The sequence below is a fragment of the Platalea leucorodia genome, assembly GCF_965183815.1.
Source record: "Platalea leucorodia genome assembly, chromosome: 4".
NCBI lineage: Eukaryota > Metazoa > Chordata > Aves > Pelecaniformes > Threskiornithidae > Platalea > Platalea leucorodia.
The window spans coordinates 24,748,097-24,774,225 of NC_138826.1; the positions used below are offsets into that span (position 1 = coordinate 24,748,097).

The following is a 26,129-nucleotide window of genomic DNA, read 5'->3' on the forward strand; positions in this document are numbered from 1 at the left end:
TAGTGTTTGCGACATTTTGTGGATCACCTATATCAAACTATTCACCAGCACAACAATTCAGTAAAAAAAAGTGAAGGTGTATTAGAAAAAAAGTACCTTATTTTAAAGCCATATTAAGAAAAACTAAGCTATGCTTTCATTTTAAGAGCTGCTGTGCACAAATGCTTTGATCCCAAACTAATCAGTGTCTATTAATTAATTGGCACCTAATTAATAGCAACATAAGTCACTAAGCAGTCAAGTTTGTGTTTTTGTTTTTTTTTTTAAGGGGACTTTCCTCTTGGAAGTAGAGCATCTTCTCATGTCCTGACTTGGAATTTTCCTGCTTTTGTAATATATTTGACGCCTTTAAAAGGCTTGTATTTTTCTCCATACATGTCTAGGCGATTCACTTTCAGTCCTGAAAAAGACGAAGACAAGCAGAAAGTTAAAAGCAGAATGCTAGAAATCACGTTAGTCTGTTTAAAAGTCCTGCTTTCTTGAAGCACGTTAAGATCGGTTAGGAAGCTGATTTTCCTTCCTTTCACAAGTTCATCCAGTTTGAAACAGCAAGAGACCATTCTTGTCACCTACTCATAGCTGCCCTGGCAGGGCAACAACTTGTTTCTGTTCTACTCAGTGAGCCAACATCCTCCTTCCCAGGGATGAACTATTGACCAAATGAGTCTATCTTCCACAGCTCCTGTACGCTGCACTCGTTTCCAATAACGTAAATGAAGCAAAGGACAAGTTTAGGATTCTTTTCGCTCTAAATCATAATTGCAAGGACCAGCCATCCCTCTGCTATTAATTGAGGAACACCAGTAGCTATTAATTACCTAACAGTTTCAGGTTGTCCCCTGCTTTCTCACAGGTCCATTATCTCTGGCACCCAGCCAGTGGATCCACTATGTTTTGCTAGATTTAAACTAGTGGGTTGCAAGTTTAAGAGGGAACTGCAGGATTCTGTTCTTACACAAGGACTGACTGTTATTTACTCAGCAAAGCAGTCTAGCAAGCAGAAGGACAATACCTGGTACCTACCTAGAAAGGTACTACATTTACTACCCCCAATTCTCATCTACTGCCTTCAGTCATCTTCCTTCTTTCCAAATGTGAGTCTTTGCTCTGTGAGGGTCTTAATCCTTCAAAGCTTGCTTGCAGAAGCATTTTACACAGGGACAATTTGCATGATTTGTTTGCAGACTGAGGCCTTGTTTGCTTTAAATTTACTTTTGCACTTACCCTATCGACTTCATTCTGATTTTACTTGCAGATTGTTTTGAAGATGAAAAACTAACCAGCTCCAGAAGGAAAGAATAAGAATAGCATTCTTTTTAACATTAATGGAGTTTTTTTGACTGCTAGAAAGGGCTTTAGTGGTACAAGGCCACAGCAAGTCAAGAGCAGCGTGCTAAATCATCATCCATCACTCTCCACTAAAAGGATAAATTTGCATGTTTAATGCACAAGGCAACAAAGAAAAATCCATTCTTCCGTACACTTCTCACAGTCTTTCTTAAGCAAAACAATTGGGAATTCACAATTCCCTGCAAGGGAGTCTTCCAGCAAGGGTAACTGTCAGGTTTGGGTAAGTCAGACTTTACCTTTTTGGACCAAGCTGACTTCAGATCAGCATCTCCAATTAAAAGGTTAACAGTTTCTCCACTTCATTTCCTACTGCTACGTATTCTGTCAGTACCAATTTCACGTAACGCTCACCCACTCACCTGAAATTGCAAGCTGTTGTATCTTAAACTGAATGTTTAAACTTGGATTCTCCTCTGGCTTGGCAGCTCCAGACTGCAGGTTCACTATGCCCTTCAGGTTTGGTAGCTTTTGAGGGGTAATTTTGCCAACGTCCCACGTTAACACCTTGTCAGGAAAGAGAGAACAGTAGCAGCAGCTTTCTAGGAAACAACCTATGAGGTCAAGTTCATGTCAAGCTTTTAGTTTGCAGGCTGGGTACAGAAAGTAGCCTGGTAGCCCTGAGAATTATCCCACTGGCTGGGAGAAGGCATGGTTAGGGCTCCTGCAGGTATGGTGTCTTTTCCTTCCCAGCATTTCTTTCGCCCTGTCAGTGTTCCTTAGTTGGTCTGTGCACTTAATATCTCTTGTTCCTTTAGTAATGGTGATTGTTCCTGTTGTCAGATCGGGACAGCTAGATCCATGAAGCAAGGAGAGTAACCAGCACAAAGGTCGAAGGAACTTAAACGCAAGCATGAGGTGGACAGGAGCAAGGCACTTCACAAAAGGAGATGTTTAAGCTAGAGTAACTTTCCTAAGGGTCACTTGTTTCCCGTTGATTCTTACACTTTAAAGAAGATACATGGAACCAAGTTGGCCCTTTACTCACACACAAGAGGGTTTGGTTTTTTTTTTTTGTTCTTATCATAAACTGAAAATTGTTGATAAATGCAGAAAAACCTCCGTTCTCCCTACTTGTACAAACTTTTGCAGTTACAATCCACCTAGTTATCCCAACCTTTGCTAAAAACACAGTATAATTTATTTCTGCAGACAGGAAAGGAGACTTCCAGTGTTTCTGTTGGTGTTTTTGTTTTTAAAAGATCAAGGTCTGTTCTTTTTGAAACAAAGTGTTACTTGGAGAGCTTTCACTTACAATTCAAATCGATTGCTGACTGAGATATTCCAAGGGCAGCAGAAAGAGCCAGCAGAATGGTTTGGCTCAGACTGCATTTCAGTGAAATGGTTCCTGGGTACTAAAAAGCTTCAGGAGCTTTAGGAAATTTAGGTCTCAAACCCCAACTCAGAGGCAAGAAAGCAGGACTCCCGAGATACAGTTTTTCAGACCCTTTGTTTTCCTTCCTGTATGTCTTCAGGCAGATCTTTTGGAAAAGGTTTTTTTTCTCATCTCCTGCTCCTTGTTTTTCTGGCAACCTATTTTCAAGTCTACTGCATTTTCTCCAGATAACTATGTATGTTTTAAAGAACATAGATTGCAAAATATACCATAGCTGAAACTACCAGCAAAATACTGCTGCATCCACTAAACAGAGAAAAATATTAGGGGGGGTGAAGGAGCAGGGCAAAAGAGAGAAAGGGAGAGGGGAAGGGAAGGGAAAGGAGACTGATAAAACCAGAAATCACAACTGGTGTGTATCTAAGTTTGAAAAAGTAAATTTTTAAAGAGAAGATTTTAATTCCTAAACATACGCTGAAGGGAAAGTTTTCTGGTAAGTGTGGAACACTGCTCTAGTGCTCTGCAATATGTATGACTTGTTCTAATGTCATCTTAGATATTTAAATAAATAAAAATTTAAGACTTACTTTAGTAACTGGGTCAAATGTATAGCTGCCTTGTGTAGCAGTGAGGTTCATATTAAGTACGGCCTTTGGCATGTGAACTGTCATGACAACTCCTTCCACTGTTTTCCCCATATTCTGTTTTGGTCCAATGGTAACATCAAATCTTCCCGAAGAACTATTTTCCTTAAAACTGATCATGTGTTTCACATATACAGGAATTGCCACCAAGCTGAAATGAGAAGACAGTAGCTGAATGCATTCTGGCTACTTCTCTGCTTGAGGAAATAAAGCTCTTTCTCATAAATAGTTCCTTTGTTTGTCAGGTATGCAAGGTAGAACTGGTTTGTTTCAAAAGTGAAACTCAGCTTTTCAACATCATTTCTGAATTGATTTTATTAGCAGAGAAATCACAGGAAAGATTTTCTTCCAAATCACTTGTCCTAATCTTCTTCCCTCCATCTGTTGGTTATTTGGTTTTTTTTAAGTAATCTCACTGAGCCAATTCTCAGAACAGCCACCAGTCAAATCAGACTTAGTTTGTAAATATCTGCAGTTTAGACCTTTTTGTTTTATTCTTTTTATGAAGATCAGAGTCCTCTATGTATACAGAGACTTAGCCACAAAGCATCTAGCAGCAACAATGATTACCAGGAATGAATAGCCCTGTATTACTGTCGTGTGGTTTATCCCACTGAAAAATGATTGCTGAGCATCAGCAGCTCGCTGAAAAACAGTTTTCTTGTTTTAGTGCGGACAGAGCAATGGATGAGACAAAACCTGAGAACGTGCATTTTGGCAACAATGCAAATTCCCCCCATAACAAGGAGAAATCTGCAGTTACTCAGACGGACAGCGGTAGACGGTATATCTGAAGAAGCAGCGTGTCTAACCGGAAACGTACTTCTGTGAACTGACACGGTAGGAGATCAATCTGAAATTCCCATCGGGAGGAATGAATGAAAGGACTCTCTCAGACTCCCAGCGTTTGAACCGAATACATGGATGGAAGCTGACATCATCCAGCAGCCGTGGGTTCTGTAAGTAGTGGCAAAGTGGTAAGTGAAATCTCATCAAGCAGTTTGAACTAGCTACTGAACTCTACTCATTTCCTGTTTCTTGGAGTCTAAGTATCATTCCTAGCCATTATCTGAGACATGCTACTGAGCTAGATGGACTTCTGATTTGACCTGGTACAGCAGTTCCTGGGATTGTATTTTTATGCACAGACAAAAGCCATTCCAACTACTGTGCAACGCAGCAACTTCTACAATGTAATGCAAAACTTGTTATTTTTCATATGAGTAACACATGAAGTAGTGATTGCGCTCTTAAATTTTTTTAACTCTGATCATTAAGAAAAATAAATCCTGAGCAATTAAAATTCCCAAATATATGCTAAATTTACCATGAAAGAAAGAGAAAGATCTGGCATTCCTGAGAGCTTAATACACGAATCAATAACACCTTGGATTTCTGCAAAGACTGTGGAACCTGTGGGGGGAAAAAAAAAAAAAAAAGACACTTGACTTAACATTATTATCAAGGGCCTAACAAATGTTGTGAAGTGCAGCTAGAGGGCACAGATGGCATTTGCACAGCACTCGAGAACACGCCAAGCACAGATAGGAAAGGTCATTCCAGCTACCTGTGGCCTGGGCAGCTTGGTAAAATACATGAGCCAGAGCAAACAGCTTGTCCCAAATCAGCTAATTATATTTGTGCCAGCTGTTACACAGGACTTGTACTGGATGTGCTTGAACTGATTGCCAGCAATGAGCAAATAAGAAGTTCAGAATATGCAAGCTCTGAATCTTCCTGTCTTTCCCCTCCAGAAAATGAGCAAGTTGTGTAGTGGTGCAGGGAATTTGAAGCACATCAAAACAGTCAACATCAAAACACAGTAAGTTTGTGCTATAAAGCTCCAGATAACGTTGGCTTTCAGAAGCATGGCTTGTTTAACAGTGGGATTACGTATTCATCTTGATGTTAAATAAATCTATAGCAAAACAAACAAACAAACAAACAAAAAAACCAAAGCAAGAATATCAAGCATCCTACCCAGGAAAGGCTCATTTACTTAAATGCCCTATAAGGACAGAAATGCATGAGCAGGACTCTGGACGAATTAGCCCTAGAAGCAAAGGTTATTTTAGAAGATATGTAGAAACTATTGCTGATCTAGTCAAGGGGACAGAGAAACTGTGGGTTAATACTTTGCCTGAAAAGAAGGGATCCTGTTTCAGATTAAAGCAGTTAACCATATCCCTATGAAATAAGATAACATCCCTCTTCTAGGGGAGCAACCTTATCTACTTCTTAGTCCTAGTGAAGGTTAGGAATAAAGATTCTTGCATTGCTAGTCCCCAAGGGATCAGAGCAGAAAAGAGTAGCTATGACTACTGCAGTTTTCCTACTACTCCTCAGTAGGAAATTCAAACACTCAGTGGACACTGACTGGGCTTGAAATACATACGGAAACACAAACATGGTCTTGATTAGAACTCCTCAGACTAAGCACTCATACTACCCTTGGGAATCCTATTGAGCTAGGAGAGTAATGCAGCCATCAGGGTGTTCTGACTGTGATTGCCACCTCCTTTTAGTTTCAAGATGGCAAGAGTAAATGCTGCAAAACAGCTATTTAGGACTATCCAGACCAACGGTGGCCAAAGCGTTTGTCGAATTGGTGTATGGAACAAAAACAACACTGACTACAGCTACAACAGCAGCACTGAATGAAGAAATTAGATATTTGCTCCCTACCCCATACCACTACAAAATGGTGTCATGCAGTCTTCAGCTTTAGTAACTGACAGCCCCAATAATGAACAAAATAGCAGGCTCCTGTCCGCAGCATAGCAGTTTTCTTCTTGGATCAGCTTTTTCTACTTCTTGGCACTGGCAACAGTGACACAAAAGTCATCAGATTCCTCCTCAGAGTTAAATCTCAGGTTAAAGATTTTTTGTATTTGAGGATATCATGTTTCACTTACAGAAAAGGAAGGAGTATTATTGTGCTTCATAATATCTGGCTCCGGTTTATATCTAAGGAAAACAATACTGTCCAGCTATTTTGCACCAAGTTTTGTCTTCCTATCAGAAGAAAGCTAATGAAAGCTTTTGTCTTGCTCATTCGAGAGCCTACGAGGACTAGAGTAAATTGTTGGCAGGAACAATGGAATGTAATTTTCTCATCACATTTAAACCTTCAACCATTTTTTCCATTTATATCTCTTAAGAGATAATCAATATACAAAGAGAAAACATCTAAGTAAAGAATATTTCTTATGGATATTCTTGAAGCAGCCTAAAGCATATTGCTATTTTAACACGAACTGAAGAAATACATTTGGGCACGTCATTTAAAATTTTGTATTTCTATTTAAGACATAGATCCACGTATATAAAACATATGCAAAAAAACAGTTGGACTGTATTCTCTCTAAACATCAGCAGCTAAATGTAAACACATTCAACAAACAAAAATGAGCTTGCAAGGCATCTTACCTGATTTGTCTATAATCGCATCAATTTCTTCAATGACATCAAAATAGGCTTCGTTGTTTGTGTATTTTACCCCTGCTCTGCGCCAAGGAATGTTGGACAACTGTCCGGTGGGAAGTGTGTCACCCACATTACTACTGCCTTAAAAATGAAAAGGAACTCAAAATCAGTAATTAATTACAAGAGGAATGTTTCAACTGCCAAAATTAAGAATCAAAGCAAGATTTGCCCCCAAGAACTGCAGACTAGAACCTGGACCACTACAATTTCATTCCTTAGGTGATGTGAATGCACTTTAAGGATGTGTCCAGACTTACAGTTGTCAGACTATACTTTGCATAGCAAAATACAAGGCTGCGAAGGATTCCATCACTACAATTCAAGACATTACAGCTCCTTGTGAGGGCCTTAAGCATGCTTCCCCCTTCTAAGAGTTTTAGCTGGCTGACTTCAGGGCTGATTTCCTGATAGGAGTTGTTACGAACAAAGACCTGGAAGAAGCCTTAGGGAGGGCTCCCACCCCCTTTGCTTGGGAGCTGTTAGGCTGAGGCTCTCACCCTTGGTACCCATCTGAGCTACCTTGCAGCAACATGACAGCCGCGTCCACACCTGACCACACGCCAAATCAATCCAGACCCTGCCCATAGACTTGACTTTCTGGCTTGACCTGTCTCATCATGATGGACTTTCCTGGCAATCACTGAGCTGTAGATGACCCTGTTATCATCTGATCCTGACCTGTTGGCTCAACTTTTGGGCTCCTTAACAGTGGTGCCACTGCCCCTGCCTGCCTTGCTGTCATCCTCAGCTCCTCATTCTTAATACCACCCAGTGTGAGAAAAGGGCTTCCTGAGCTACCTAGTTATAAAGTAAAATGGTGATTCTTTAAAAAGAAAAGAAAACAAAACAAACTTATCACTTCTAGGGCTCAGGTGACTGATCTTGGAATCCCAGTATAGTGGCAAAAACTCCCTCTGCTAGAAGTAGGTCTCAGGACAGGGCCGCAGCTCATGCTTGCTTGTGCCCTTTAGCACAACGAATGTGGTAGTGTGTCCTGCCGCGTGAGACAGCTTCACTGAGAGGCTGGCAGCCAGCAGTTATCATTTCTACACAACCTGCTGGGTAGGCCCTCTCCTAGCAGGCAAAACCCAGAAGTTTTCACTCTCTTCAGCTAGTAAAATAACTCACACAGAAAAAAACCCTCCCTAAAGTCCATCCCTGTGCTATAATACATGAGGGAGGAGTTGCAACCATTTCCCCACTCCTCCTGCATCTCTGAAGGGGAGCAGTGGCCGTGTCCATGCCTCGTGTCCCTCAGCAGCCTTGCAGGGTGCAGCAGCACTACGCAGGCTGGGCTGCCAGGCCAGGTAGGTGGGAGAGCTCTCAGGCTGCCATTTCCCACCTACTCAGCACTGAGCTGTCACCAGTGACAAGATGCAGGCTGCCCTGGGCAGGCGCTTTAGGCTCCTAGGGAATTCTAATAAGACTTCAGATAAAACAAGAGGATTTGATGCTGCAACCCTTGACTTCAGGAGTCTTAATTCCCCTTATAGTGGTGCATCTAGTCCATTCATGTCATAGAAATTTTTTGTAAGTATAACTACTACCACCCAAAACCACATTTGAAAAAAAAAAATATCAAAACCCAAAACCCAGAAATTAAAACTGATGAGATTTATACTCAAAGATTCAACCACATGTGCTACCTCAAAGACCAGCTCCTCCGAGCGCTACCTCTGTGTGGCCCTGCAGCCCACCTATTACTCTTCTAACTACTAACACAATGTACAGGCGAACATCTCGCATATCTCTGACCCCATGTGACACCTCGTGGCGTACCTCCCTTGCACCCACCTGCCAGACAAGCAGATTCCACCAGCTCAGCTGACAGACATTTGGCTCCGTCAGTGCAAGATATACCCATTTACAACAGCCTGAAACCAGCTCCGAACTTGATGGATGCTGATGGTGGTGGGGGCGGGAAGGAGGCTGAGGACAGGCTATTTGCTTCCCTTCGTGCTATGTTCCCAGCCAGCAAAGATTTATTAGATATCTGTTATATACCTTTCTATAATGATTTCTTATAAAATGCATAACCTTCTCCAATGCCCCTCAGTTATTCAAGGCTTGGGGCTAGCTCTGTACCAATCCCAGAGCACCTGTCTCCAGTATGTGCTGTCTGTGCTGGGAATGGCTATTCCTGAGGGACTTGGGCAGCTGTGGCTGGACCAGAGAGTGCCACTGGGAATATCAAAGGGGCCAGGCATAAACTGCAAATAAGGAGGAAGTTGCTTTTATTCAACTCTTAATTGTGAGAAGTGGCAGGACAGTGGCCTCACCTTACAGATTCACACCAATATGATATTTTTTAGCTATGAAGCGTGATGGGGCTTTTTTTTTAAGCAGCCAGTCACGGCTGAAAATTATTTTCATACCTGTGATGGAGTTGACAACAGAGCGCAAAATTGTGGGAGGCTTAATCAGCTCCTTCAATATGTTAGATTCTGTTGCCAGTGGAAAGCCATTGTCTAACATTTCTTCTAGAAGTTCATACACAATAACTACATTGTCCTTAATTGCAGTCTCGGAACATTCGCCGAAGTAATCCTAAACAAATCAGAGATTACATAGGAGAGGATTTTTATTCCTGTTAAAATACTTCGCAAAAGTTAGCTTGCTTTTTTTTTTTTGCTTACAGAAACCCTCCCAATATATCAAGGCATTTTAGTGCCTAAACTAACTAGCTACTTCTATAGTCTGATTGCATCATACGTTAAGGTTACATTTATCATCTAACTAGAAATAAAGACAGCGTAAACAGTGAAATTAATGTAATCTAGTTTACTACTATATATGTGTTAAAGGTTCTCCCACTTGTGAACATTAACACATCTTCAGTTAGAAGACTCTTGTAAAACAAGGGGACTATCTTTTGGCAATGCCCAGTCTTCACAGAGGTTCCTTTATTTACAGTATCTGTGAAACAGGTTGAAAACTGACTCACGCTTCGCATCTTCTTCCTCCCTACAGAGTGCTTTATGACTGTATGCTCCTTCTTGTTCATCTATATAACGTGAACAGTACAAAAGCTTACAGAAAAAAGACAGCATTTACAAAGCGGGATTTGGGTTTTAGTGCATATGCACTGGTCTCTATAAATCAAATGAATATACAAAATATACCTTCTGTTCCCTTGTACTCTATAAACCAGTGCTTGACTTAAAAATTGCAAAGGGGAAAGCCACTGACAGGAGGGTTTATTACTTTTCTTTAAAAGAAGTTTATACAAAAATTCCCTTGGAATTATTCCAATTTTAAAATTATTTAATGGTGACAGACCTGGAAAGTATCTGCTACTCGGTGTAGAAATTCAATTACAAAGAGTGGTGGCACTTCTGTCTGTATGACAGACACAAAGAAGATTTTATCCCGATAGATGCTGATGAGGTAGTGATGTGGCGTCGAGATGACAGGAGGCACATTCTCAACATCGATTGCTTTCTCCTGAGCTTCAAAGAAATAATCACACACAGATTGGCTCACAACGCTCTTCCAGTGCTTCTCCAAGAATATATCACCAGAACAGTTTATAAGAAACAGGCTGTGGATCATTTTCTGTTGGAAACACAAAGAAGTTAAAATAAACAAAAGGATATGAGGATTGACGTTATTTCTTCTCTCAGATTCCCTTTCTTACAACGGTTATTCTTTATTAACATGCACTGTGAATTTAAAAAAAAAGATCTGCTTTGCTGCTTTTCTTTAAATTGCATTTTCTTTATTTAGAGAAATGTTCCATTCCACTACAAAATATTTCACAGTGGATTAAGTTGCTAATCTATATCACACCATAAGCAAGAAGCCAGCACCCTTGATTTCCACCTTCATCCCTATTTGGTATTTGTAATTTATTTCTTAAAGAAAAGCTGACTCTCATGAGTTGGCACTCAAACATGTTTGGCAACATGTAAGCGTAACTTATAAAGTTTCCTATGGCAGAGGAGTTTGTGTAACATTTACACACATAATTAAGAATTGCACTATCTTAAAAATATAGCTCTTTAGCTCGTCAGCTTTCAGCTACTGAACTAGAAAAGTGTTTTCTTTATTTCCTGGCTGATTAGTCTTTTACTTACAATCTATGCCAAGCTGCACTTGGATAAAGGGTTGGAATTCATTAAAAGTACACAAAACCAGGAGTTTAAATCTGGTTTAATGAATAAAATTGCCTCAAATGTGCTCGACACACATGAAATATGTTTCCATAAAATGTTTTACACTTAAAAACTCACTCATGAAAAAGGGGAGTATGAACTGCAGATAAGGAATGTAACTTTTTTCTTATATCTTTAAAGGTTTACAAATAACACGCCTCAGCCACTGATCCTTCATTTTATTCATGGGACAAGAAGCTTATCCGCCTTTTTTTAAAAACTAATTCCCAGTCTATTTCTCAACTTTCAATGAGATAAGTGAACTAAGTTGTTGATTCAACTGAATTGAATAAACTATTTTCTCCACATCTACAGAAAAGACAAATGCTAGCAGACTTCAGTTTATCTCTTTAGCCTTTACATCAGACAGATACAATGCTTTGGCTGACCTGCAGTATAACCACCCTCTGACAAAAATAAGGTCCAAGTTTAAACTCAGGCTTAGAAAGCAAAATAAACAAATTGTAACCCAAGCACTGGCTCCTCACGGTGAAGTTCACCTGGTACTTATATCCTGCATAAATTCATTCTGTAGTTGAAGAAGCTGCCCCTGCCAGTGGCTGTTCATCCCTTTTGCCCACCGGGTATTGATTTGAGCAGGTCTGTGGCTCTACAATTACCTGTATCAGGAAACTGGTCCAGCCATAAACTGACCCAGAAAAAGGAGTTTCTGGTCAGATCAGCTTCCTGGTGCAAGTTATTACACTGCCAGAGTGCTACAGCTGGCACAGAGGAGATGGTGGAAATGAGCAGATGATAGCAATGGAGAGATCCTGAATTAAAGTTTATTTAGCCTTTGGAGGAATTCAGACATGACTGGAAAGAGACCAAACAGTTACTGGGCATCCACACCTTGAAACAGGAAGACCACCATCAACTCTGAATGCCCAAGAGAAGCCAAACACATCTACCAAAAACCTATTGTAGTTTTCATTAATCTTAGGATGTTTGGCCAAGATCATGCCATAAAACGTAGATAAAATTTGCTCCTTTGCTAATGTTAACTCTGGCACACAAATGTGAAGATGGCACAGAAGCATCTAGATGTAAATGGCCCAGTCCCACAGAGATATTAAGGAGTCTAAACACTGTATGATTAAGCCTCATTCCAAAATACTGGAATAAGCACTTAGCTCCATCCAGAGTGAGCTCTTGTTGCTGTGTCTGAATCTAAACTGTGCAGAGTACTAGGCTGACCTCCCAACATGCTTGTAACACTGAAAGATGGTCTGGCCCTGCAGATCTCAACAAAACAAAATTATGTCTTCCAAAGCTCACCAGAGAAGGTTGAAAAGGACTACTAAAGAAGGTAGCTAGCATGCTACTTCCCTCCACCTAAGTCAGCAGATGTGGGAAGGGAGCCAAGATGCAGCTTTTCAAATTCTAAACTCCAGCTGCTCCTTCACATGCATGACAGCAACGTGCTCATCTTCACTGGGGCCTTGCCAGGTCTTAGATACCTCGTGCTAAGAGCACACTGTCTTTGGTGGTAGACACAAAAAGACCAATAATCAGAATGTGGATGTAAAAATCCAACTAAGCCAATACGGTATATAAGAGGAAGTTCTTCTGGAAACTGTGATTGCCAATTTGCTTAAGAGTGGGAAAGGAAACAAAGCTACGAAGTGTTATTCTGTGTTTCTACTGTATCTCTCCTGAACCAAATTTATCTCTAATTAGCTTGTTAAAAAAAAAGACGATTTTAGTACTGTGAGCACAGCAGTCTTATAAAGGAGCCTTGACACAATTGCTTTAATCCAGTTTAACCTAAACATGTTCTGAATTTAGCCAGTGCTGAACATTAAAACCCTCCAAAATCTCCTGGATAGTGACACAACAGTGGCAAGTATAATCAACCACTGAATGTCAGTATTGTTCCACACTAAGGCAGCCTAAACATATGAAGGTGATCAGCTATAAAGCTTAGAATAGTTCCCTGTACATTTTAATATGGATACAATAGCATATCTGTTAACAAACATAAAACCCAGTTCCTAGTAAATGCACACAAAGCTGCACAGGAGAGTTTCAGTACAAGCAGCACCGGTAAGACTCCATTTCCAGAAGACTTATCTATAGCCCACCGTGGAGAAGCTATGTGGGACTGCAGGCAGCTTCGGGCGATACTCTGACAAAGTATATCAGATACGCGTGACAGAGTGTTTTTAAGCCCTAGCAGTTGTCCTGCTGTTAACATTCATACAGATTGTATTGATCAGAAACAATTGCATTTGTCACAATATACTTTTAACAAGCACAGTAGTACAGCAGGCCAACATAATCACTACCTAAATACAGCAACTTTGCTCTACTGTGCCCACAGCAAGCTCCTGGTGCATGAAATGGCTGTGTTAGCAGGGCCTCTTCTTTTGCCATAAGTTCCTCTTAGGATATTAAACCACAACTTGATATGCAGTCGACGGAAGGCACAGGCAGCCAGAAAGGGGAGCAGTGTTAGACCACTGCCCCTGTTTACTCACCTGCCCCAAGCTGCCCAGGTACCAGCTGTGTTCTTAGGAGTGTTTGTGTGGCCTTGTGGTAAACTGGAGTAGCAAACTGATCCAGGGGACCATGCTTGGCAGATTAAGGCTTTACAGTACCTGTGGAAACTAAGCAGTAAAATCCCACCTAGCTGCCTACCCTATCTTCTGGGTAGGAAGACAGCGATGACAGGATTTCCCATGATACATAAGAGTTCCCTCCAAACCCCCTCACATACTCCTTTCCTCTTTCACAAGTTTTAGCAGTACACTAACTTGAAGTGCTCTGGAAAATCGCGGCTCTCTCCTTGCAGCTGAAGCACAGGGCCGGCAGACCCACGAGCACAAACCCTGCCCTATCACTCAATGGGCAGCTCAGTTTGAACGCTTCCCTGTGCCAGCGCTGACTAAAGAAGCTCTTATAGCAGTGGGGGCATCAGTCTATTACATGCAAGACTAACTCATCTGATTTATCCCCCACACTGTCAAACAACTGGCACCAGCCAATTAAAGACAGATTTCATGTTGGATATCTTACAAGTGGTACTACTACAAAAATACCTTATGTAACCTATTATTTAACAAAAATTACTTAGAGTGCTCCCAATACTGAAGATTTCCTTGCTGCTCTATTTTTTGAGTGCCAGATTTCATTTCAGACACGTAGACATCCCTGAATTCATTTCTCAGTACCCTATCTGCTTCTATCTCATCAGAACATTAGATTTGCAAAGAAAAAAAGATTAAAAAATGCTGAAGATAAAAAAATCAATCTAGTAACAGTAAGACTCCTCACACCAATAGGTCAAGCTAATACTTGTGTCCAAACAGCAAAGCATGTTAAGAGCTGTGACACTTTGAGGGTAAAGGTCTTGAATCAAAGTTCGTAAGTCTAAAGAAACACTAGCAGAAGCACACCACCAAAATTTAAGAATCACAAGAGTACCTGTGCAGCAGCGTACACATACACCACTTTGAGATGGCAGTGTAAAACCACTCTATGTAAGATACTGAAGGTGTGCTTCTAGGACTATTTCAAAAGGACGTGCCTCCCATCTCCCTGGTTTTAGGCCTACCCAAGAAGCGTACTGAAGACATACGTGAATTACTATTTGCATCTTTAGTCCAGAGCAAGCCATTTAAGCTCATTTTTAGTAGGCTGACAGCCTTCCATACTACTGCCTGACCGAAAGGCATTTTACAGGCATTGCAGCAACCAGCAGCCCAGCAGAAGTTCTGCAGCTTCTTCTCACAGACTTCCCATCCTTGCTCTGACACACGAAACTCCACGTGATTATTTGTAGTCATTTCCAACCCATCAAAATTTGAAGTCCTCACAAAAGAACTAAATATTTTAACTAAGGCGCCTTCAATACACTGTTTCCAAGTCTGTAGCTTTTCTTTTGACTAAATCTGGATTTTGCAATGTTACTGTTTTTTCAGTCTCTTGGCAGAGAAACATCTGGCCTGAAGTCACAGAAGGCTCACAAGACAAAAGTGGAGCTCATTGGCAAGAGGGAGAGGCTGTGAGCATGGGAAAAAGACTGATTGCACGTGCTTGTCCTTAGCTACAATTAAGTACTCTAAAATGCAACTAATGCAGAAATACTGTTACAGCTGCTTTTCCATAACACTGAGCTGAGTTACAGTCAAAGCTCAGGGAAGTGAGGAATTTGTCACTGACCTCTGCAATGCCCTTTAGAGCTAGTAATAATTACTGAAAACGGCTCAAAATGGGACCATCACTGGGAAAGTATTCCACAGCTTCCATGTTCCCTGCATTTGGCACAGCTGCTCTGAAGGGTGGAAGGATTAGTGGGGGTGGACTGTCTGAGCCTCTGTTATGTATTTGTGGAAATGAACTTCTAGTGACAAGCGAATGGAAAGTAATCAAATGCCTAAAGTAATCTGGAGAAACAAATAAGCTAAGATAGGCAGTTCTACTTCTATTTTAAAGCTAGTATTTTTGTCACAACCAGCTGGTCGGTAGTTTAGCTTTTTCCTATAAATTCAAGATGTGTCACAAATGCGCCACAGATGTGGCAAAACTAAATAACCTTTCCTACCCACCTCCCCAACCCCATTCACTGGCTCTTAAAACAAATGAAGAGAAGTCTTATTAAATACTTGAATGACATTTTCAAGACAGCCAACATGACAGCTCTGAACATAGATATAACTGGCTGGACCAACCCTGACACAACATTAGAAGTTGTGATTCAAACGGATACACCTGGAAGTCTCAGACCTTATTAAAATGTGAATATTCTGTAATTTCACAGTTTTTGTAAGGCTCCTATCATTATTAACATATCTTACTGCTGCTGCTCAAGTGTCATTAATATTTTTACTTATAAGATGCTCACAGCTCAGGTATCTGCACATTAAAATAAAAACATTTTTGCAACCCTTTTCAAGAACTGCCTGGTGTCCCTCTCTGTCAGTCAAGCAGAACTCCCATAATCAGTTCAACTCTACCTTAACACCATGAAGTGCTTGTGCCTGTACAACTACTCAGATGCATATTTTACCAGCAAGATCATCCCTACTGAAGACTAAACACTTTGCTTCCCAGATGTTCAGTATACATTTATTTATCTTTACTGTCATTTAAAACACTGTTGATAACTTTCTGGAATTGTTTTTAAAAGAAAGTAGCCCTTTGAGAATAGTCTGAAGTTGTCTTAAATCAGTGTTTGGGATGATAACAAAATTTCCAACTTCCTCCATGCTTTTACCAATAACAATCACAGCCTGCATAAGAATTTGTGCAGCATTTCATCCACGGACTGATGAGCTTTCCAATAATACATTTGCATGGCGCCTCTGTTCAATTTAGTTCCAGTATAAATCTTCTAATTCCTGGCAAGATAGTTTCATCTCTTGCCAACAGAACAATATTAGATCCTGAATAATCGAATAGTATTAGATCTGAATAACTGCAGTTCCCTTTGGGACCTGCAAGAACAGAAAGCTGCACTGTAAAAGCTGAAAAAGCAAGAGTTTCTTAGAAAAAAACCCCACTAAAACAATTAAAAATTCATTGCTAAAACTACATGTTTACATGAAGATGAAACATTTCTAACACAATTTACATCCAAATCAGCTGCTTTAGGACTACTAAGGGACCACTTAAGAAATTCACTCTCTGAAAGCAGTACTGAATAGATAGAGAGGACTAAATGGACACAGTAAGGAATATCTTGTCATGCATTTACTGTCAACAGGATTTTCAGGAACAGACTGATAATTAGGCTAATATTCCAGCCAAACCATGGAGAACTCTGAACAGCCAAGGCAGCAGGATTCAATCAAAGGATATAAAAGCCTTGTCTCAGTAGTTCTTTGGGAAGATATTTTCCATCATGCTCTCCCAGTTCACTGCTCCAATAAGTCTGATGGGCCGGAGCGACAGCGCTACCAGCTTTATACTGCTCTTTTTCGCAGGCTCTATTTTAAGAGACACTCGAGGTTCCAGAAAGGACAAGCACAGTGCCAAAGAGCCATGCAGTACTGAAATACTAGATCAGAGCCAACAAGTATCACTGGAACCCTGCTGTAAATGACAGCTCTTACTAGTGTGTGTGCACTCCGACACAACTAGGCCAAACACAGATGGCAGAAGGAAGGCATATAGCCATTTCTACCTCCCTTCTCTTCCATGAGAAGAGAGCAGAGCGGCACTCTTTAATTCTTCCATCCTATATGAATAAAATCAGGCTCCCAAATACTAAGTCTTAAAGAATCGTCTAAGAAGTTCTTGTTAAAAAGCAGCCTCTCATGCATTATGTTGAATAAGCATAAAAAAGATGCCACTCATTTTCTGTGTATTAACTAAGAAATAAGAGGAAGGAACTTAACATTTTAAAAAGGTTTAATCTGGTTTCTTCCCATTATTACAGCCATGAAGTACAGCTGCCACTTGTCACCTGCTGGTCAGACCTCTCTACCTCAAGGACTTCAATTTCTCTGTCATGAATCCTCATAACAAGGTTTCTATTTAAGATTCTTAATGCAGAACTCCTTGTAAGGAGAGCTTTGTTGAAAGAGTAACTGGGACTTAGCTGGTGCATACCTATTTTGCACAACAGGAAATTTCATTTTTTAACAAGGACAGCAAAATTAAGCACTAGAGGGCGTGGAGTGGTCTTAATGTTTAATTTGCCATCTGCAAGGAATTTTCAGGTATGTGCACACAGACAGGAAAGAAACTGCTTGTCCCATATTTTTTTTTTTCCAAAACCAGGTTGGTTTGCGTTTTTGAGTTAGCACCCAACACACCACAGATTAAATCCTAGACATTTACAGTGAAATACCATTCAGATGTTGGTGTTTGTTTTTTTTTTAATAAATGAGAAGCTATGTACAATTCAAACCTGCTGGGAACTGTCAGCTGAATCAGTCTCATGGCTGGCATAGTCAGTTCTTTTGTAAAACATTGCTTCCATCATTTTACTTCTTGCATGAGTAATCTAATTTGCTTGTGCTTTTCTTGCAAAATAGCTTTTCCTCTCCCATACTGCAGTCTGCCTTCTATGAACATGAATTTTCATTAGTCCAGTATGATTTTTTGCCTGGTCATTTATACAATAGTTACATTTAGTGGTGAAGTTATTCATCCAGTCTGATCAACATCTAATGGGTACAAATCATTCATCATACTGAAAAGATGGCAAGGGCATTGCTACTTCAAAGCAGATTGGCATTGAAACAAAAGAAAAGAAGCGACAACCTCCACTCAATTACCCTGTTAGGTGCTGAACAGGGCTGAAGCGATGCACAATGCACAGTGGTGGATGATAATGGATTAATTTCCAGTGCATGTCAGGCAAGTCTACACTCACAAGGCCCCTTGCTAATTAAGCAAGTAGAGCATGACCAGAACCACCATGTTTGCAGCAATGCTGCTGAAAAAAGATTCAGGTGACCTGGGTGCTACCCCTCCTGCAGCCCCCCGGCCCCTCCCGGTGTGGCTTTGCTGCAGGTTTTGCATACAGCCTTGAATGGCAGTTCCTGCATCATCCCTCCTGCAGGCCCTGCGCCATCTCCCCTAAAAACTAAACTGAATTACCTCCCTCTGCATAATCCCTCCTTGTCATCGCTGCTTATCGTTTCAGAGTAACCTGCGGCTGGGACGCTGACCCGAGGGGACCCCGGGCAGGAGGCAGCCCAGCCGCTCCCTCGCCCGGCCTCACGCCGAGGCCCCACGCCCGCAGCCCTGACAGGCGCCGGCCGGGCCTTCGCTCCAGCGCAAGCCGTGCTGCTCTGCACAGGCACCAGAGCCCAGAAAAAGAGGGGGTTTTATTCAAGCACGGAAATAATTTTGCCTTTAAACGGACACCGAACAACGGAAACGGGCGCAGGTAAAACGGGAAGTCTCGGATTTACGGGGCAGCCTCCCGCTACCACCGCTGACAGGGACGCTACCGCTGGCCGACTCCAGCCACCCAGAACAGCCGGCGGCTGCCTACGGGGCCGGGCACAGGCGGCTCCCGCCGCCGCCGCCCGCCCCGCCGCCCGCCTTCCCCGAACACGGAAATCAACGCCCCCCGGTGAGGCCTCCCTCAGCGGCCCGGGCCCGCCCGCCCCGGCCCCACGTACCTCCCCCGGCCCGGTGCGGCCCGCTCGCCCCGGCCCGGCTCGGCCCGTCCCGCTCCCGGGGCAGCGGCCAAGATGGCGGCGAGGCCCGGCAGCGCGCGGGGCCGCCCCCCGGCGGAGGCGCAGGCGGCCGGGGCGCTGCCTGCGCTGAGCTGAGAATAACGGGCGCCCCCCCCAGCCCCGCCGGCCCCGCCGCCGCCGCCAGCCGCCCACCACCCGCCGGCGCCCCTCGGCCTCGGCGGCGGGCAGGGGACGGGGACTGCCTCCAGGCGCTAAAACCACCCGGGCAGGCGGCGCGGCGGCGCACCGCTGGGCAGGAGCGGCGGGCGGCGCGGCCTCGCCTCCCCTCCCCGTCAGGCGCCCGGCAGAGCCGCCCGCCCCTCCGCCCCCGCCCCCCGGTGCCGGCGCGGTCGGCGGGGCGGGCCGGGGCCGGCGGGCGGGCCGAGGCGAGCGGAGCGCGCCGCACGCCGCCCAGCGCGAAGATGGCAGCGGGTGAGCCGCAAGCCAAGAAGCTCAAGCTGGAGCAAAAGCAACTGAGGTAACGGGCGGCGCGGCGGCGGGAGGGGCTCTTCTTTACGAAGAAGCCCCAGCGGATGCCGGAGGGTCGCGGGGTGCCGCCGGCGCTGCCCCCGGTGCAGGGCGAGACACGTGCCGCCGCGGAGCGCGGTCAGAGTCACGCCGGGAGGGTCCGGGGGCGCCGGGCCGGGCCGGGCTGGGCGCGGGACCGCGCTCCCCTCCCGGCGGCGCCGGGCGCACGTGGAGGCGGGCGGCGGGGCCGTCCCGTCCCGTCCCGCCGCGCCCCTGCTCCTGCCGCCGCCGCCGTCCTGGCGGCCGCCCCGCGGGTACCGGTGCCCGGCCCCGGCCTTTGCCCCGGGGCACCGCTGGGCTGGACGCCCGGCAGCCGGGTCAGCGGCGGGCGGGAGCGCGGCTGCCGTGGCGCGGGAAGCGCGGGGTCCGCGCCGCCTGGTGTGCGGGGCCCCGGCTCTGCCTTGGGCCGGGGTCGGTCAGTGCTTCTGAGCTCCGGGATGGGGTCGTGCGGTGAAACCGAATGCTGCCTGTAGCTACAACAACCGGTGTTGGAAATACAGCTTGGGTTGTCACCCCGTGTTCTTCTTCTTTCAAAATATCCCCTGAAAGCCCCGATTAATAACCTTGAGGGGGGTCTCTGTCCCCGTTAGTCAGGAATTTAGTTATCTGAAAATCTTTGTTAACAGACACATTTTCTTCGGGACACGTGGAATATTTTTAAGTGTTTTCATATTGAAATAATCTGTGCCGTTTGCTACACTTCCTTATTTGTGTGATCACTGTATAATATCACTGATTGAACCCCATCTGGTTGATGGCCTGCACAGAAACAAGTCATTTATTTTTAAATGTCATAGCAGAAAAATACAAGGTTTCTCAATGCAGGAAGCACGGTCAAAATGAGTACCGAGAGAGCCACAGCAGAGCTTTTGTTGGTGCAGTTTCTGATCTGTTTTCTCGGGATTATTCGCATGAGTATAATTGTAAGATAGCTGATCTCCCTCCAAGTATTCAGTATATGAAAAGGATTAATGACATAAGGCTTGAAAGGTCCAAAATTACCTTGGCGATAACTAATAACTTGTTCAAATATAGCGTAAAAGAGATGTACTTTAGTACTGAGATGAGAACAGTCCCTTTCGGTACTGATGTCCTTACTGAAAGAACTAATCCTATTAAATTTGTCAAAGTCAGGGTACTTGCTCCTTTGGCAGCTGAGTGACTTTTCAAGTCTAATAATAGTTGACAAGCTCAGTTGCAGAGAGTGGAAGAGGAAAAATGTAACTGAGCTCTGAAAGCAAGTAAATGGCAGGCAGCAGTGTAAAGTTGTAATTAAAAAGCAACAGTTATTGCCATGGCCTTAAAGGAAGGTGGGACAAGAAACTGGGAATTGCAATGTTTCTGTTTATAAAGCTTATTAGAGGAAAGTGCATTTTACCTGCTTCAAGCCTAAACATGAAAATTCAAAAATTTGAGAACTTTGTTGAAGTACTCAGTTAAAAATGTAAAGGATGTTTACAATGGAATGAAAGGCCACGGTGACATGCTCCAATAACAACAGATTAAACGGAAAATAATACTTTTGTGAGGTACGATGGATAAAACACAGGGAATGTTGTGAGAACTTGTGTACTCTAATTCTATTTCAAGTTATTTCAATATGAAGTGTAAACTGGTCTCCAGCTCCGTTTCATAAGAGGAGAAACACCATGATTAGCTGGTGATCAAATACAGTTAATGTGTGCCGTGGGCCTCAGGTTGGACTCGTGAAGCAGGTGAGGTGGTTGGACTAGATTTGGCAGACCTTTGCACTCATTTGAACGTAGCGGCAAGAATGTGTTTGGCCGAGTGCTGCTGTGGGACTTTGTCCCGTGTTAAAAGCCAGTATAGAAGGTACCAGAATGGTTGAGGTTCCTTGACTTCATTGTATTTGGAAGGAGGTTCAGTTGTTAATGCAAACCACTACTACATATGTCGGGAGTACTGGAAACAGTTAACCTACAGATTAGAAAAGAAGTGAAAAATCACTTGAAAATTTTGGGAGATAATAACTTCATATTTATTATGCCAAGAATTAGAGGAGAATTCCTTGTTCTCAACATCTAGATCTGAGACTCTTCAGCCTCTTCAGAAAACCATGTCTAATGGACTCGACAAGGATGGTCTTGTACCTTACTTATTCTCCCATATGATACGAACCTGAATCTTTCCTGTGGCTACCATGAAAACTATTTTAATATTAAAAAAAAAAAGACATAAAAAAGTTAAATTCCACTCTGTAATGTAAGTTGTACCTTGTCAACAATAACAAACGTTTCCTTCTCCTATTTTTTTTTTCATCGTTTTCTCTCTCGGAGTGGCATCAGGGAGGTTTCACGGATTTTTTTTTTTTTTTTTTTTTTTTTTCAGTCCCTTTTGATTCTTTCAGGCAAAGGAAAGCAAATACTGCTCCCTCATGAGGTAGGCAAAGCTGACCCGGTTCAGCTAAAGTTGTTTGAAAGCAATATAGGATGGCCGGCTTTTGCCACCCATTGAGCAGAACACAAAGCCCGAGACCCAAACTAGCGTTCCCAGCTCAACAATGCGTTGTGCTGACATTAATCGGCTGGGCAGCGGGTTTTGCATTGTCTTTATTGACGGGTGCAAATCCCCGCTAAAACCAACGGGCTTTAGGCAAGGCCATTAATGCATGCTGTGTTGTTTCAGGCTTCTGACTACATGTGAAATAAAATATCATTGTGTGTGTAAACTGTTCTGTTTGAACAGAAAATAGGCTTGCAAAACTGCAAACGGCTTGTCACTGAGTGGTAGCATCAACTTACTAGAAACATCATGAGGCGTTACTTTAAAGGAGAATTACTAAGGATTTGTGTCCTTTTATATTTGGTTTGGTTTTATCTTGGAAGTCTGTGAAAACTGCAACCAGGCTTCTGTTAACAGGCTGGTACAGTTACGAAAGAATTTGGACATTCTCTGTGGAAATGTTTGAGCTTATATGTACATGTCTCTATAGAAATATGCATGCGTGCAGAAGGAAAGAATGAACAAACTTGTGAAATCCTCTGCTGTGAAGTCCCCTCTGCTGCATTACGTCCCTCTGGCCATTTCTGCAGCTGCTGTATTGATTGAATAGTTGTGACATGGCTTGCTGTTTGGACAAGTCAGTTTATCTCCATGAAGACAATGTAAGCATTGAATTTGACAAATACTTTATACTAGAAGTACAAAGTACAATATTCCTCTTCTTCTGTTACTATTAGACATCTCTTCCTTCTCAGAATAAATTATCAAACACTCTGTGGGTAATTGTTATCAAAAGCAGTCCTTTGTCATTACTGTTCCACTAGATTTTAGACAGCTTGATACTGGTGACTGTAAAAAATTTTGCTGATTTCACGCATTTTTAATTTTCTTAATAAGCTGGCTTTTAATTTAGCTTATTCCTTCATCAGCTTTCTGCAAATGAAAGACAATTCTGAATATTTTAAATTAGCTGTGACAAAGCTTTCGGTTAGAATTTAGTAAATCGTTTTTCTTTCTCTTTTATTATCTAAGGCTTTTTTTTTTTTTTTTAATTTCACCTCGCTCCCCATTTGTATTCATTTCAGTTTCTGTCTTCATGGTTTATACTTTTCTCACTTTCCAGTTTCTCATATCTGCAAATATGGGTAATTTTTTCCATGTCAGTACTCTTAACAGCCTCTTAGTACAAAGAAATATCTGAGTCTTTAGCACCTTGCTGTGTTTGCTCCCAGAAGAATAAAAACAATAGACTTTTTCTTCACATGGATATTTAGACCCCAGTAGAAAGCAGACAAACAAATACTTTTGAAGAAACTAGCAACAGACTTTGCTGATTTTGCTAAATAAGGACATAACAGCAGCAACCTTCCCTTCAAAGTTGTGTTGACAGAAATATATCCAAAACTGGAATGACTTGCAGCATGGAAAATACCTTGCTCTTACCGTTCAGGTGCTCATTTCCATTGTTCAGATATGTGACTCTCAAATTGCTCTTTAGGTTGACACATGTCTTCACCTGGCCTTTGATGTAGTCCTGTGGGATTTCTCACAGTGTGTGCCATATTTCCACATTTTTTGTGTTCTTGTATTGGAGAAGCTTGTTATGGTGTTTTCGTCCTTTTAATTAAGGTAATTCCTTGCTTTACGGGAAGGAGTGTGTAACCTGAGGAAAGAGGAGGTCATGGGAAGGCTCTTTCTGCTCTCGACCATGAGCATGGCTGGTGTCTCTTTCTTTTGTTACTGATGTTACCTGCAGCCCACCTGGCAGAAGAGTCACACTGACGAACAACGATAGTTTAGACATAATAGGCTTTACTAATATCCTGCAGAAAAGTATGCCTCTGACTTGGTGTGCTGCCTCCCTGAAGTCAACAGGACTAGTCTTGTCCCTAGAGCTGCTTGCATGCTTAATTACCTGTGGGAGGGGAGCCAGTGCAAATATGCCTATTTCGTCATGAATCTTGAAGTGCCTGTGAATTTTACCGAGATTTGCGAGTTCCTTCATTTTCAGCTGATGAAACAGCTTGTGTAGAATTACTCATCTAATTGGATCTACTAATACTACTTATAAACAGACAAGGAAGATGCCTGGAAAGGAGACTTGAGTGAACGTAGAGGTAGTTGAATATGGTGTCTAATGCAATAGTGTGAAATGCGCTTGCTGTAGAGCAAGACCTTGGCTTGCTCTATTATGCTGAGGTATATTCGATGTGGAAATGGTTGAAGCAAAACTCGGGCTTGTGATTCAAGGTTGTGATATTGAATTTGAGTAGTTACTTACACAGATATGGTACACAAGTATTTCACAAAACCAGTTTCAGAAGCAGGGAATGGGTTGCTATCTAAAGGTCGTTAATTAGTATTTGCTGGCAACATGTTGGAAAACCTTATCTTCTTGAAAAAGTAAATAGAGCTTGCAGATACAATGTGAACACTATGTTTTCTCAAGGCTGTTCATTTTCTATTTACATAAGTCGCTTCTTAAATAATTTCAATTTACATACTAATATTATTTATACAATAAATACCAAAGCATCTTGTGTGAAGGAGAGAAGTCTTTGGGTATTACTCAGAATTTGGTGAAGGGGAAGGGATTTCTTCCATTTTGAACTGTAACCACTTCTGTAACGATTGTTTGACCACAGTCAAAGCTGTACCGTGCTTGGAGGATATGGTAACATGAAGCTGCTTGCTGGCTTTATGCTACCTTGGGATTTCATTTGCAGTGAAAGACTTTTGTGGGGATTTTTTTTCCTTGTACATTCAGTGGTACAAAGCAGTTGTAACTGTCTCAAGGGCTAGGTTATTTGACTAGAGTAAGATAGAAAAAAAGTATAGCTGTTTGCAGTATGATAAAGATCTAGCTCTTACAGCTGTATGGTCTGTGAAGCTGCATTAAAAGAAATGGGATAATGCTATGGAATTTTAAAAAAAAAATTTAAAAATCTTTTTAATACTTTGCTAGTAGATCCATACAAGATTAAAATACATATTATTTTGTGTTGCAAAGTATGAAATTCTCTCTGTAGGAAAGTTTTCAAAACAACTGCTGTTCTAGTAGAAAATACATGCAAGCTCTGAAAAATGCTGTTATTGAAAGAGAATTTGTGGACTTTCTGCTTGCTAGTCCCATTTTATAATGTCTGCTGAAGCTATTATGTAAAAGATCATCCTTCTGTCTTGCAAAGATGGAAGAGTGGGCAGCTTATCTAAGATTAACCTTAGTTTTGTACTTTGAAGAAATTGAGTGAAATATGGGGGTTAATGGAGAACTTTTTCTTTATGTATTGTAAACTGGATGATTTATATCAAATATTTGTGGTGTAAAACATAACACATTGGTCCAAGGCTAAGGCCTAGATTGCCTATATCTTGGATACACAAGTTACAAACATATAAAATGTATAGTTTCATGGATTGCTTCAATAAAGTGCAATTTTAAAAGTTCTCGCATGCTTACCTATTGTTATATCAGGTAGGGGTGCAATTCGTTTTTAATTCATACTGTGCTTGAAAGGAAGCATTTTAGTGAAATCGCCTGAGGAATAATTGCTCACATTATGTAAAAGAACTCATATGGTCATGAAGATCTCTTCCTTACCGTGTAGTAACAGAAGCAGTCAAGAGAAATTGCGGCTAGATCAAAAATCTGTGAATTCCATCTTTCTCTTGGGGATTTCTGAAGCTAAAACACAAGTGAAGGCACAAGTCAGCTGCCCCACACAAGCAGAGCAAGTTTGGAAGGTGTCAGGGAGGCTGAGCAAACTGAGGCTGGCTGCCTAGCACGTACGTGCTGTGACGACAAGTTGAACTTGTGGCACAAGCATCATAAAGATAGTCTATGAATGACTATAAGTGATAAATGATCATTTTTCCAGGGATACCTTGGTTGCTGTTGCTCCACTTATGTGTCAGGACATCTAGAATTTCCCTGGCAAATGACCAAAAAACCTGTAGTGGTAGGTGGTGTCTCAAAGACGTCAGTAACAGTAGAACCTGTGGGTATGTGATAGTACAAGCAAGATGACTGGGC

The 26,129-nt window shown here is 42.3% G+C and overlaps 2 protein-coding genes across 3 annotated transcripts in view; one reads left to right on the plus strand and one right to left on the minus strand.

Moving 5' to 3' along the window:
- Positions 1–242: 242 nt before the first annotated feature.
- Positions 243–19,196, minus strand: AP3M1 (adaptor related protein complex 3 subunit mu 1). Its single transcript, XM_082309351.1, has 9 exons — positions 19,049–19,196; positions 10,093–10,368; positions 9,189–9,360; positions 6,757–6,894; positions 4,655–4,740; positions 4,151–4,284; positions 3,271–3,478; positions 1,710–1,854; positions 243–400 (listed from the first exon to the last, which is right to left on the minus strand). The coding sequence occupies exons 2-9, from the start codon at positions 10,363–10,365 to the stop codon at positions 300–302; spliced, it is 1,257 nt and encodes a 418-aa protein (XP_082165477.1). The 5' UTR covers positions 10,366–10,368; positions 19,049–19,196; the 3' UTR covers positions 243–299.
- A 282-nt stretch (positions 19,197–19,478) lies between these two features.
- Positions 19,479–26,129, plus strand: part of ADK (adenosine kinase) — a 304,356-nt gene continuing 297,705 nt past the window's right edge. Inside the window, exons 1-2 of one of the 2 annotated variants that reach the window (XM_082311362.1) lie at positions 19,546–19,583; positions 22,587–22,758. In XM_082311362.1, the coding sequence (XP_082167488.1) occupies positions 22,748–22,758 (11 nt within the window). In that variant the 5' untranslated portion in view covers positions 19,546–19,583; positions 22,587–22,747. Of the gene's footprint in view, positions 19,584–22,586; positions 22,759–26,129 lie in introns of both variants that reach the window. The other variant, XM_082311360.1, reaches the window with a different exon arrangement.

Bases quoted from the DNA above. Each gene is read 5' to 3' on its own strand.
- AP3M1 (XM_082309351.1), bottom strand. From the start codon at position 10,365: ATGATCCACAGCCTGTTTCTTATAAACTGTTCTGGTGATATATTCTTG. The intron at 6,895-9,188 runs GTATGAAAATAA...TTCATTTTTAAG, and splicing joins TGTTGTCAACTCCATCACAG to GCAGTAGTAATGTGGGTGAC. The intron at 4,285-4,654 runs GTAAATTTAGCA...CACTACTTACAG, and splicing joins ATCTTTCTCTTTCTTTCATG to AACCCACGGCTGCTGGATGA.